Consider the following 14,725-nt stretch of genomic DNA (forward strand, 5'->3'; position numbering starts at 1 on the left):
GTAGCTTTTGGTAGTGAATAGATGTAGTTAATAATCTCCACATTATTTGATTATGGATTAAAAATCATTCAAAGCAAAATTTAGCCTAAACATAAAAAACGACTAGTTGTGTATGGCATCGTGCCTTAAGGCAGATAGTTGGAACTTTCCGTACCATAACGAAATGTTCGAGGAATATTAAATGGTTTGAAATAGATTATTGTAAATACTATAACCATGTCTAATATTTATTAGAACAATATAAACTGAATTACAAAGTTAAAATTATTTAAAGTACATAAGTGAGCTTCAGAACTTTAGCCAGAATTAAAATTAAAATCTGAATTATTTTCGGTATACAAAAAAAAAAAGTTGAAAAAAAATTTGAAATAAATTTTTTTTTTTCAAAAGCAATTATTTTGCCAAAACAAACAAAAAAATTTTGAAACATTCAAATCGGATGCTTAGTTCTCTATGCATTTATATGTTATATAAAGAGTCAAAATATTTCACGATGCTGAGACTTCAAATACATAGTTATTTTTGTGATTGAAAATGAAAAACAGTCAAAATGACTGCGTCCGTCTTTCTAGTGTTAAAAACTCATTCTAGTGTCAAATTGGATATTCCGTTCTCTTCTGCACTTTTTGCTCCGTATTTTCTGCACTTTTTGCTCCGTATCTCTGTAACGGCTGGACCTGCCTTTGACAAAAACTAATCAGCACATCTCCCTATCAATAGGAATCGAATGTTTTTTCAACCGATTTGAACCATTCAAATCGGTTGATCCGTGCGCCCGAAAACGTGAACGAAAAAATGCGGACACATAAAACACACACATCCATTTTTTCTGTTGCCAAAATGTTCACAAACCTTCAAAACGTTAAGATATGCAAAAAAATTTATTTCGATAATTGGCCCATTGGTATAACTACCCTGCGAGAAGTTAAAAAAGTACTAAATCCTACTTTGATATTAACAATATTTGATGCAGTTTGTCCTAAGACCTAAACTTTTTAGTTCAGTGGCAGTGATTGCATATCTACACTACTATCTACATTTAGTTAAATATTTTCCATCAGCCTACGGTTTTTTAAATTCACCAGGGTATATCCAGTTTATGCCGTGAGCGAGTACGCTTCTGCAGGCAGCAGTTCTCAGGTTTCTCAATCAGCGCAGCCGCACTACTATACTGCTTCTGGTTCGGCTTTTGTGGGAGCGGGTGCTACTTCTGTAAATGCTACGATTACTTCCGATCCATACATTTTATCTGCTCATTTGTCCAGTGAAGACGAAGCTATGATCGTACAACAGCCGACCAGCACAGAATCTGACTCTCCATCGAATCATACTATATCATCAGGAAGCGCGGTAATAATTGTTTTAATTTTCAGACAGAAAAAGTTTTTGATTTTTATAAAAAAAGTGATTGACTAGAATTCAATTTGTTTTGTATTTTGTGTTAATAATAACAAACATTTATGGTATTTATGTGAAATTGTTTAGGAAAGCAGTCATAATTACATAGACTCACCAAGTGTAGGGAGCAGCCAACAATTGCCAAATACCAATGGTGATAGTAATACAGGTTCATCAACACGTGTTTCACCTATTACTGTAAGTTCATTCATTTATTATATTATAAGGGAAACAAATTAAATATTATTCAAAAATAATATAATTAGCACACAGGGTGACATAAAATTTACAGATTAGTAGAGTTTGTTTTAATAATATTAAAGAGTTTTATTTTTAATGAATAAATGACCTTTATTTTTAATTTCCCAAAGAAGTTTATATTTTCAAGTACCCGAAAAGAGGCTCAAGTGTGCTCAACTGTTTTAAAAAATATTTTTTTTTATATCACAATGTTTTGAAATTGTGTTTTTAAAAGTAACCTAGGAGCTTTGCAAAATTGTGATCATTTTTCATAGTTTTTATTAGTTTAGTTTATTTAAACTTTGGTTCTGTAATCGTAAATAAAATTTCTAGAACAACAGTCAAAAATCATGACACAATTGCCCCAAGTTTTTAAAAATTACGACTTTTTGTTGAACTATGAATTTAAAATGTTTAAAATCGGTTGACTTTGAGATAAGCTTTTTTAAAAAAACATGTACTAAACTTGTGTTGCCAAGTTTTATCAAAAGTTAGCGCATTTAATCAGGATTGTAGAATGATAGAATTCCTTATTTAAATTTCATCATTTCTGCTAGGTAACATGGTTGATGAATAATTATGAGACAGCGGAAGGTGTTAGCTTACCTCGATCAACCTTATATTCACATTACTTGCGCCACTGTTCTGAGCACAAATTGGATCCAGTAAATGCAGCTTCTTTTGGAAAACTGATACGGTCAGTTTTTTTAGGTTTGCGTACTAGGCGTTTGGGTACGAGAGGAAACTCCAAGTACCATTATTATGGAATACGAATCAAGCCTGGTTCGGACCTTACTCAAGTAGATGAAAAGTATGTGTGCATGTAAAGAATGTTTTGTTTTAACACATATTGCATGTTGTGCTAATAAATGTCTCTTCTCATCAGACCTCCTTCAAATTCTGCCCCATCATATTCAAATAATAATGCCAAATCGCATAAGGTAAAATCAAACTTTAAATCTAATGTTAGTGATGGAACTACGCAGTATCTTGGTGATGGAAATAATGCTGTTCCAGTATTTCCTGAAATATTGTTCAATGAGGATTCACATCTTCCTGAAGATTGTTCTTTCGAAGATGTGGACACATTCAAGTAAGAATCAAAAGTGTTTGTTTTTAGTTTTAAGTGAATCTGGTATTGTTTATTACAACTTTGGACATTCTCATGATTTAATTTTCTTAGGATATATAGATACATGATTTGAAGGAAGCAGAGTACAAATAAATACAATATAAACAGATTAAAGTCATTGAAACTAGTATGAATATGAAAAATGTAACATTGTGAGGAGACAAAAAGAACAAAAAAAAAAAAATCGTATTCTCACAATGTTACATTTTATACACATTAGTTTCAATTGTTTTAGTTGGTTCATTGTTTTATTGTGTAGTTATTTGTATTTCTATTCAATTTGTAGTCCACTGGAGATGACATAGGATATATGATGAAATGTGTGGAAAGAATAAAGATGAAGGTTTTGAATTACATATTTCAACATCAAAGTTATTATGAAAAAAATTTTACCTTTATATATATATATATATATTTATGTATGCATTAGGGCGGGTCGATTTAAAAGTCGCTTAGGTCCATGATTTTCGGATTCCATTGATAAAAATAAGATACTTTGCTGAGGAAATCATACGTCTTAAAGGGGTTGTTCTTTTTTTATTATTTTTTTTTTTTTTGATATTGAGATTTTTTGATATTATGAAAGCTAAAAACCTTAGAATTATTTAAAAAAAAATCATCTCAATATCTATTTTTTTGACGAAGTTATAGATATATATATATATCTCTATATATATATGATCCTCTGAAATCGTTTTTTTCATCGCTCCGCGAGCTATTGTATGCCAGCTGCTCTCTTTTTCATTATAATATGTCATGCACATGACCTTTTTAATGTGTCAGCACCATTGAACACCATGGCGTATTAGTACATTAAATTAAATGGTGTATTTAGTACATTATATTAAAAACTTTAAATACGTTTTTATCAAATTGACTCTTCTCAATGCGGTGCCACAAATTAAAAAAAAAACTACAAGTCGGATCAACTTGCATTTTTTTCTAATTTGTTCAGCACTGCATTACCTAGTCCCCCTACCTCAAACAACTTGATAACATTACGCAAAAAAAATTTGCGAAGCTTCTCGTCCCAAAAAAAGGCTCTTTTTGACACTTTTTTTTTAAAATAGCTGCCATTTTTTTCCTTCTTACTTTTTTTCCTTTATTTTGGTAGGGGGACTGGATTCAAACTTCTTCTTCAACGTAGTTTCGTTTTTTTTTTGTTTCAGGCGATGCGCAACGGATTTATCTGTGGCACCGCAAAAGAGATCGATTTTGCAATGCCCACTTTGGCGCCCCCTGGTTAACAAATGACGGCGACAAAAAAAATAAATAAAATTTCTTAATATTCTATGATTTTGTAATTTTTGTTTAAAAAAACCGGATGTCTATACATTTCGAGAAAAACAAAAACAAATACCTTGCATTTTTTGTAACAAAAAAAGAACGACCCCCTTAAACAGTGATCAAGGAGCCAGGGTAAATTTCCCCAAATTAAAAAAATAAAAATTTTAGTGGTATGGATTATGTATTTTTAATCAGTATAACTATGTAGTTGTCCGTATCTCTCTTTACCATGGTGGTGATGTCAACTTAAATAAAAATGTTTTGGGGTAGTGATTAAAAAAGTTCCCTGACCGCTTCTCTAAAATGAATTATGATGTCCTATGCATTGAACCAAAGTTAAGGGTTAAAGTTTGTCATACAAAAATTGGAAAAAAATATCATTTTTGGTACTTTCATACAAAAATCATATGTGCCTAAGCGACTTTTTTTGTTCCATACAAATCGACCCACACTAGTATGCATATAACTATCGTGAAAAAACTTTGAAAAGGAAATTTTCTCACATTGTTTAGAAATTTGAGTAGAAAAATAAAAACCTAAAAATGGTCCCTTTTGTTCTCCTTAAGCTCTCAGTAGATCCCTAATTTTACTTTAATTTGTTAAGAGATGGATAGTGGGCATATTTTCTATTATAATAGAGAAATAGTAATTAATTTTGTCCTAGTTTAGTTTAGGTTCATTGGAATAAAAATCACATAGAAAAATAGGATTTTTTTATTATAATAAATGTTCAAATTGTTTTCCATTTGCTTTAATACATGCCCTATATCTTCTTAAGTACTAAGATGTATTTACTAGCTGAGCATATCCCATTTCTTACATTTAAATCTCCTGAATTTTTTATTGGTGCTTTCTCAATAAGAAAGTTTATACAAAGCTCATCTAGAGTGTAGCTGAGCTGCTGAGTAGGTCAACTCTCAAGCATATGAGGGCTAATAAATAGATCTTTATTAATAATTAGTCTTATCTGATAGACGCATCTGTTATACCTGATAAACAAAAAAATACTGTTTCTAAAAATATTTAATAGGCTTCCATACGTTTCGAGTCCCAAATTCATTCTTCTTGTGGATAAAACTACAAATAACAATGTAAAAAATAACGATGTACTAAATTTAATAAAAATATTATTTCAAAGAATTTAATGTTCAGTATGTACATGTGTTTTTACATATACTTATACGTGAAAATATTACATTTTCTTTTTCAGAGATATTTATAGAGAGCATTGTGAGGCGTTTTTAGATGCAATATTGAACTTAGAGTTTAACACAATAGAAACATTATGGCGTGAATTTTGGAGAGCAAGTAATAACAATAATGGAGACGAATGCGAGGATGAAAAGTATCTCAGCAAGTAAGTGTTAATTTTTTTTTCTCAAATTGTTTTAGATTATGTATATTTATCTAGTTAGTTTTTACATTATGATATGCAATTTGCTCTCACATGTTTTGATTTGGAATCAAATATGTGTTACTCCAAATATAATAATGAAATAATGTAATATGATAATTTTTATTGTTTATAGGTCGAAGCTGTACAAACTCTGCACCGTTCAGCCTATCCAGGTTTTTATATTAGAAGTTGATTTTGTGTTTTATCAAAATGTCGTAGAAGTTCTTCTGCCCGATGTTCTGAGGCCCATCCCAAGTGCTTTAACACAATCTATTCGAAATTTTGCAAAGGGTTTGTTTATGGCATTTTTCAAATTATATTTTTGTTCCTGTTAATTATTTATATACATTATGCTTGCAGGTCTAGAAAACTGGTTAGCATTGGCAATGTCAGGATTGCCTAATTCTTTAGTATCAAGTAAACTAACTGCAGTGTCTGCATTTGCACAGATGTTACGACGATATACCTCATTGAACCATTTAGCGCAGGCTGCTCGTGCTGTTTTGCAAAATAGCTCACAGATATCACAAATGTTATCTGATTTAAATAGAGTGGATTTTAATAATGTGCAAGTATGTGATAGTATATTACATATGTATATGTATGTATCCATATAGATATGTGAACTTGTTTATGTCTGTGTTCAAAAAAATTTGGCTTCTTATCATAAATATGCAAATTCTTTATAATGCTTTTATTTAATGGTTTTGAACCTATGCAAATTATTCGGTGTTAACAAATATTTCTTTTAAGGAACAAGCGGCATATGTTTGCCAGTGTGATCCAATGATTGTTCGAAATTTGGAAGACGATTTCAAATTCACTCTACAGCAGCAAAATAGCTTAGAACAATGGGCCAGTTGGCTGAAAACCGTCATGAAAAACGCCTTGAAAGACTATGAAGACAAACCTACCTACACTGAGGCTGCGAGGCAGTTTCTGCTTAAATGGTCCTTCTATAGGTAAATGTTACTTTTAATTACTTTTTCGCATAATTTTTATTGCATGTGGTGTGTAAAATAGATACCATTTCTACATAAATTTGTATAGTTAAGCATGATTTCACTTTCTGAATATGAGGCAATCTATTAAGTTAATCTTTATTTTAGTAAACAACAGTTCTTGTTTATATATAATGTCATTCATTGTTGGTCGCCTCAAAAGTCTGTGAAGTAAGGATTTTTTTTCATAGTCAGTTTTTATATAATATTATTAAATTAAAAAGTATATAATTTTATTAAATTATTTGCTTTTTATAGGTATACATGATTCAATTTGACTGATCATTTAATTGCATATAAGATTAGAAAAGCAACAAATGAATGATTTTAAATATCCCATAAGAACATTAATCTTTTTTGCATATATTATTGTTATATTTAGCTCAATGTATTTTGCATGATGTATATAGTAGTCATCTAACTTATTTATTATTCAATGAATTATATCTAATTCAAATTATTTTGATAATTTTTGTGTATTGAACATCGTTTCTAGAATTTTCTTGATTATGTATTTGTAAATACTATTTCTTCCGATTTAAAGTTTAATGTAATTTTTATGTGCAATTTAAATTTACATATCAGTTACACTACTAGTATATCTTTATATCTTAAATTTATCTAATTATATTGTCTTTATGTGTTTCAATTAGTAAACTGTTGTTACTTTTAAGACGTATTCTGATCTAGAATTAAAAAAAAGGATTTTTTTTTCAATGAATATGTAAATGATAAAATGATATAAATAACTTGTAAAAAAAAGTATTGCAAAAATATTGTTTGCCTTTTTTTCTCTATTTATGCCTCTATTAAAATATTACTTTCATTTGTAAAGTACGAGTTTCATCACAGTGCATAAAAATTTAATTTTGCTTTCTGTGAACCATTTTTTCTTAATAATTTATTTATTTCTAATTTAACTTTGTACTTTTCGACACTGTCTGTATGTCATACTTCAGCAATTTAACGAATTCAAACCAGGAAAAAAACACACAAATATAAATACATTGTCCAATGAAAAAAGAAAACGAAATTTCAATTTTAACTGTTTGGAAATTGCACTGAAGATGAGGCATACCGTGGTCTCGAAACTACTGTAATTAAATAAAGTGTGTGTAAAAATCTGAGTGTTGTGTTCATATTTAACATATGTTTGTTTATGGAGTGTGTAAATTTGGTGTGTGTGTGTGTATTTTGGAGTATACAAATTTGGTGTTAACATATGTTAAAAAAAAAATGTGTTGAGTCGGGCAATAGCACCAAGTAAAAAAAAAAAACTAAAGCAATTAGGAAATCAGCTTTATTAATCCATACGTTTGTCTTCATTGAGACCACCATTCAGTGGAAAAATGAAAAGTTTTTTAATAATTGAATTCTTTTGTGTAGATTTTGGCTGGTTTCGCCTAAGGAAAAATCTTCGCAGTTGAGATAATTTAATTTGTACACTAAATTACTTACAATTTTTTAATCAAATTGAGATTTTAATTTTGTAAATAAGGTTGAAAGAGCGTTGTCTAAGGTAAAGACCCAGAATTACTCTAATATTATGTTTAATAAAGAGTTTTTTCTATGCATAGTAAAGAAAGATTGTTTATAAAGGGTAAAGTTATAGTTTTTTCTTTGCGGTTTTGATTTTCAGTTGAAATTTTGCGGCGGCTTTGGAGGTATAAAATTCTGTTTCTGGGTGTGGATTGGATTAAATTATAACTGAATGAAGCGTGTCCCTTTTTTATTACTTTCCCAAACCATATGTTTTTACCAGTTTGCACATTTTTATAAAAATCATTGCAAACACAATTCATTCAGCGCTCAGTCCTACAACAACTATGTACACAAATCTAGTTTTTTAACTCAAATTTATAATTAGTTTTAAATGTTTGAACCATTGATAGATTGGTGTTACAATTGTGTTAATTAGTGTATTGTAGTTGTTAAATTGTTTTTTTTTTCCTGTAAGTACCTATCTTTAAGCCCAATATGTTTACATCCATTTTCTTTTTCTAAATTAATTATAAAAAAAAACTTTTCTGTTTTGCACTGAATGACATTATTAATGAAAACTGAAACGTATGGATTACTAAAGCTGATTTCCTAATTGCTTTAGTTTTTGTTTTTACTTGGCGCTATTGCCCATCTCAACACATTTGTTTTAATATATATATATATATATATATATATCTTTGGCATGTTAACTATCTTAATTACCTTAGCATGTTACCTATCAATTAACAACTCCAAAAGTAGTGCCTTGCTGAACGATGTAGTGTGAAGAGTTTGTAGAAGAAAATTCCTTTACTGTTTACTTGGAATGTAAACAAATATATATTTTTAACCTATTTATGAATTTTTCAGTTCCATGATTATACGAGATTTGACATTAAGATCAGCGGCCAGCTTTGGATCTTTTCATCTGATTCGATTACTTTATGATGAATACATGTTTTATCTAGTGGAACATGAAATAGCTCGTTTTAGAGGCACATCGGCTATAGCAGTAATGGCTGAAATAATGGTGTGAGAGAAACTAGATTTAAAATTTATGTTTAGTTATATGCATGCAATTTTTCATCATCTCCGCATGGCCGAATTAATGGTGTGAGATAATTTTAATTCAGTTTTACTAATACGTAATTCATTTACTTTCATGTATATAATTTTTTATGAACTACAGTGGTGCCTTGTATAATGTGTTTAAGTCGTTTCTGGGGAAAGCTCAAAATGCGAAAAGTTCACTGTGCTTAACGCGTTTTTCCATAGTAATACATGACAACAAAATTTATTCTGTAGTATGAATTATGGTTATAGAAAATAAAATTTATTATGCATGTATAATCAAGGCATTTAAATTTAAATTAAAAACAACTAATTTATCTAGTAAGTTAATTGTCAGTTATATTCAAAAGAGGGGTTCAGCTCCATTCTCCTAGCTCCTGAATTCTTCTTCTGAAGAAATTGTCAATAGATCTAAGTTTAACACTCGCTAAATCTAGCTTGTCATTGTACAAATTGCTGATCTTTACATGAGCCATGTTCAAAATGTAAACATTTATGAATTTTTTAGCTTTTTTCGATTTAATCAAAAAGTACATTATGGCGGAATTAGAAATCGACTGACTGTCGTTTCTTTTCTTTAGCTTTTGATCATCCAGATTTAGTTTTCTCAATAACATCGGGCTGTGAGCATGCTTTAAGTGTGAGCTCTATCTCCAAATAGTTTGTTTTCAAAGCGAGTAAAAAATTTTATGGTTCACTTTTTGAATATAACTTTGGCTATTGATAATGTTCCTCGTGCGCAGCGCTCATTGTGCGAGGCACTATTGTACATAACACCTTTAATGGAAATCGAAATATTTTGTTTAAAATTACCTAAAATAAAGCTTAGTTTTTCTACAATTACTGTGACACTTGGATGATTTTTGGCTTACATAATGAACGTTTTTAATATGAAATATGCGTTCATAAAACTTTTAGTTTAGTGCCCATAATATGGTTGAAGTAAGTGCAAAACTAAATAACAAGCACATTTCTTTATTACAAAGCCATATAGTAAAGTCTAGTCTAGAAGTTTTAAGAAATTGATTTTCATATTCTATTTTTATTTTTTTTAATTTTAACTATTCAAGAATACATAAGAGAATTTTTCAAAAGTTAAATTATTTTTGGAGACACAGCTGTTTGACCACGATAATCCTCTTCAGTTTAATGTCTCCGCCAAATTTTAAACCCGTTTTTCTCGAAACTTTGTTTTACGATATGATACTTACGATTTCACAACTTCTACTGGCCCGATATACTGGAAAATTTTTAGAGTTTTCTTCATAGACTTCACATCAGTATGAACTATGCTATCCCCAAATTCCGATTTTTACTATATTTAAATAAAAATAGAATATAAAAAAGCTCTAAAAATTTTTTTCTAGGCAGTTGCTATTTTGTGGAAACAAATTTCAACTAGATTAAATGATTGTAGATCAGTAATCCTTTTTTTATCGGATTATTTGAAAGGCTAAAATCAGGAGTATAGTCACATGCCAATTTTTCGATATTCTCCACTTTATCAACTGCTAAAATTAAAACGTTTCTACTGTTTATTTAATTTTTTTTGTTATTATATTACATTAATTAGTCTTTATTTTTAAAACTTTAATTAATAACGTGAATAAAAAAAATAATACAGAATCTGACCATAATTGTGTGCAAATATAGTATTGAAATTTAGATATTAATTATTGCATACAAAGTAATGTTTTGATTGATCACTTTCAGAAAGCTCAATCCACTTCCAGTACACCGAACGATTGCAATGTTGAGACTCCAGCAGAAGAAAAGAGAATGAAATTGTTCTAACCAAGGGTTTGTTATGTATAACTTTCAATTATATTTTTGTATGACTGTTAATTATATAATACAGCTTTTTCATGCACCACTAAGTAGGATTCTCACGAAACGGTTTTATACTACAACAGTCAGTTGGAAAAATGCTAATTTTTATTAGTAGTATGATGTCTGTTGATTGTTAAATTGTATTAAAGTAAATGTTATTGTTGTTGAGGTATGATTTAGTGATTTTGTGTACATCTATTTATTTTATTGTAAGATTTTCTGACAAATATTAATAATTTTAATATAATTTAATTTATATAACTTAGTTATAGTAGGTACATTTTACAAATGATCTGGAAGGGTTAGATAAATTCAAATTTCTCTTTATTATAGATATCATCTTTTGATATGTTTTTAATAGTGTATTAATAATAAAAATAACTATTTCAGATTATTTATTTTTTTACAAAGAAAATATCAATTTGTCATCTGGGATATTGATGAAACTTTTTGAGTTGTAAGTATAGTGTTTAAGCACAATTTGCTGAAGGGAGAACATAATGTTTTTTTGTCAAAACATGGCATGCTTAATGCTTACATATAATTAAACCGACTCTAATATTTGCTAAGGTTTTTTTCTTACTGTCAATTAACTGTGTACAAATTTTTCAATAGATCCCAGATCAATAATTTGGTATTGTCTTTATACATACTGTTTTAATTTTTATTTTGTCAGTTTAGAACACAAATATTCCATGACTCAGTTCCTGTTTCAGGATAAACTTGGTATCTTGCCCCTCGCTTACTTTTATGGTGAGAGGGAAATGGAATGAAAGGATGGACTGATGATTTTTGAAATACATCGAGTAATATCAAAATAGGCTTGCACCGAATATTCGGCATGTTCCGCCGAATACCGTATCGTTAAAATCAAAGGCGCCGCCGCCGCTCAACGACAGCATTGTTGGTGTTTCATCTTTTATGTGATGTAGATGAGCTCGCGATGGATCTGGGTGTTTAGTTCATATGATGATTTGAAGAAATGATTTTGTTATTGTATATTATATGTGAGTTTGGTGTTGATATATATTTTCATGAGTTATTTAGAATTGGGGAGTAACACCAAGTAAAAAAAAACTAAAGTAGTTTTGAAATACTTTATTTATCCATACGTTTCGGTCTTCATCGAGACCGTCATTCAGTGGAAAAAAGAAAATTAATTATACAAAAATACACTAGATTATTACACTGTGATAAACCAAGCTATTAATAACTAGAACATTTAAACTAATTATTTTTGACAATTTTTGGTTACATTCTAGTGTGTACAGATTAACTAATGTCTAAATATTTAGACGTTAGTGAGTTTATAAAATATTAAATGTTTATGAGAGAAATAATTGGAAATACATTAACATTCATGTAAAGAATCGCTTTTTTTCATGATTTTATCATTTATTTTCCTATCACATGTGGTATTCAAGTATTCGGTGTTCGGCCGAATAGTATAAATGGTGCCAAATATTCTAAATAACAAAAAGTAGCCGAATGGTGGTTGCAAGTCTAGGCATAAAACTTGAATAAACATGTAGCGCGTTAGTAATATAACAATTACTGATAGTAATTGCATTAATACAAACGAGCTTAGACGCCAAAAACCTGCCGAATAGTTACCGAATATTCGGTATTCGGTTCTTCGAGCATGCCGATTATTCAGTATTCGGCATTTTGCGGAATATACTATTCGTTGCAAGCCTAGATTAAATCCTTTTTTACCATCACAATTTAAAAAAATACCGTACTGCAATAAGAGAGAGCAAGCTTGTCCATAAATAGGATTAATAGGTTTTAGCATAATATCTTCATTAAAGATGGTCATAGTTGCTGATTGATTATAAAAAGTTACTTTAATGTCTTTATATTTCTTTTAAGTATGATTACAAATATAATAATAATCTGTATCAAAGATTTGATTGCATTTAATAACATTTGTGTTGTGCTATTAGCAATTTAAAAAACATCTTAACTAAAAATAATTTTATGATCTGAGAAAATAGTACTCTTTTTTGTACTGATTTAATATGTAGTTGCATTTGAAAATTATATATATATATATATATATATATATATATATATATATATAGTGTTGTTCGGAAAGTAACTTTGTTTTTTTATTGACATTTCTGCACGTAATTTTGGTACAATAAACAATTACAGGGTGGCTGATATGTAATGCAACAAAGTAAAGCGCTATAACTTTGTCACTTTCATTTTAAATTTCATTGTTTAAAAGCAAAAATGTCGGAAATGACATCAAATTTTAGAATCAGTTGAGATTTGTTCTAATTGGCCACCTTTGGCACGAGTTATGGCCTTCAAATGGCAGAAAAACCATAACACGCTGCACGAAAGTGGCTCTGGGGTATTTTGGCCCATTCCCGGCGAGGCGCCTTCTTGGCATGATCGACACTTTGGTATTTTTTAGTGCGAACCTTACTCTCCAAAATGTCCAAGGCACAAAAGTCCAACGAATTTAGATCCAGAGATTTTGGTGGCTATTGTGCGATGGAAATGAAGCGAAAAACCTCTTTTTTAAGCCATTTTCGGTAGATGCGTGCTGAGTTTGATGGTGATGAGACCTGTTGGATTGTTCATGGTCTGCGGCCGAAATTTTTGTCTACCCAGGACTTTAATACTGCCTTTAAGACATTTTCCTGATAATTTCGGCGATTATTTTTATCCCACGGTCGATGATAAGAGCGGAATGTCACCATTGGCCGTTACGGTGGTTCACACCGTTACTGTCGGCGGCGCTTGAGTTCTGGTGGCCAATCGAAGGTGTAAATTTTTAGCTGACCTTTTTGGCAATTAAACCCTATCATTTTGTTTGTTCACAAACTGCTCGATTTGGGATGACTTTCCATCTGAGAAAACCAAATTCGGTAACTAGCCACTTTCGTACAAGCGAAGCAACCCCTTGGCTCCTTCCCGCCTAACTTTTTTTTGTGCATCGATGAGCTCTTGCACTTTTTGGAACTGTAATGGCTTTAGTCCAAGCTCATTTTCAATATGTGTTGCATCTGTTTTTGCGATATGTTCAGCTTGCGATATGTTTTTGCGATATGTTGCATTTTTTTACCACTGCGACACGAATTTTTCGATCGATTTTTGTCTATACTTTTTGGATCATTTCTGGTGTTGTTAGTGTTTTTTCGTCCACTTTTTGGACGCGGTGCAATACTGAGTGTATCACGGATACGAGATATAGCACGAGAAACAAAATATTTGTTCGCATTTAAATGCTGGAGGGCTCTAAAGATAGCCTCTTAAGGTTTATGAAGCAATCGCACTATCACGCTTGACTTCTATCACGAATAACTTTATTTTCTGAATGCAATAGATCAAAATGTTTTTGTACGCTTGTAAAAAACTAAATGAACAATGACTGGAATAAATCTGTCATCTATCTGATGACCGGTTTAGAAATGATAGCGTTCTGAAATTGGCTGCAATACATATCAGCCACCCTGTACTTTAATAAATTATGCATTGGCAGTTTTGATCGAACATCTTTTGTCATATTTCTGGTATTAGCATAATTCCGAAATCATTAATGTTTTGGTCGTTATTGGTAAAAAACTGATCAAAGTGCTTTTTGATAGTTGATTTGAGGTAAAGATTTCACCGCCTAAACATTTTTTTAGTGACCAGAACAAATAATGTCCGATGATAGTAGGGCTGGAGAATATGATCAATGGTTCATTTTGGTGTTCCATTCAAGCTTCAAAAGCTTCTGGCGATTGACCAAACTTTTGTGAGGTCTAGCGTCGTCGTATATCATTTAGTTTACCCAGCTGATAACATAAGGCATCATTTAAAGTCTTGCCAAACATACTGCATCACTTTTTTCTGGCAAATTTCAGCTTTGCATCTGTTTTGAGCAGGTTC

General features: G+C 30.4%; 1 protein-coding gene across 6 annotated transcripts in view; it reads left to right on the forward strand.

The window, feature by feature from the left end:
• Positions 1-11,886, forward strand: part of LOC113377260 (transcription factor RFX3-like) — a 29,579-nt gene extending 17,693 nt beyond the window's left edge. For 3 of the 6 annotated variants that reach the window (XM_026617511.1, XM_026617509.1, XM_026617512.1), the window contains 10 exons: positions 1,086-1,350; positions 1,486-1,596; positions 2,196-2,449; positions 2,525-2,731; positions 5,268-5,414; positions 5,587-5,744; positions 5,814-6,025; positions 6,207-6,415; positions 8,807-8,966; positions 10,721-10,898. In XM_026617511.1, coding sequence (XP_026473296.1) covers positions 1,086-1,350; positions 1,486-1,596; positions 2,196-2,449; positions 2,525-2,731; positions 5,268-5,414; positions 5,587-5,744; positions 5,814-6,025; positions 6,207-6,415; positions 8,807-8,966; positions 10,721-10,801 — 1,804 coding nt within the window. In that variant the 3' untranslated portion in view covers positions 10,802-10,898. Of the gene's footprint in view, positions 1-1,085; positions 1,351-1,485; positions 1,597-2,195; positions 2,450-2,524; positions 2,732-5,267; positions 5,415-5,586; positions 5,745-5,813; positions 6,026-6,206; positions 6,416-8,806; positions 8,967-10,720; positions 10,899-11,553 lie in introns of those variants that run through there. The other 3 variants (XM_026617510.1, XM_026617514.1, XM_026617513.1) reach the window with 3 other exon arrangements.
• Positions 11,887-14,725: the final 2,839 nt, after the last annotated feature.

This window comes from Ctenocephalides felis, unplaced genomic scaffold (genome assembly GCF_003426905.1).
Source record: "Ctenocephalides felis isolate EL2017-DRISC unplaced genomic scaffold, ASM342690v1 CF-g0.4_SCAFFOLD_01886, whole genome shotgun sequence".
Taxonomy (NCBI): Eukaryota; Metazoa; Arthropoda; class Insecta; order Siphonaptera; family Pulicidae; genus Ctenocephalides; species Ctenocephalides felis.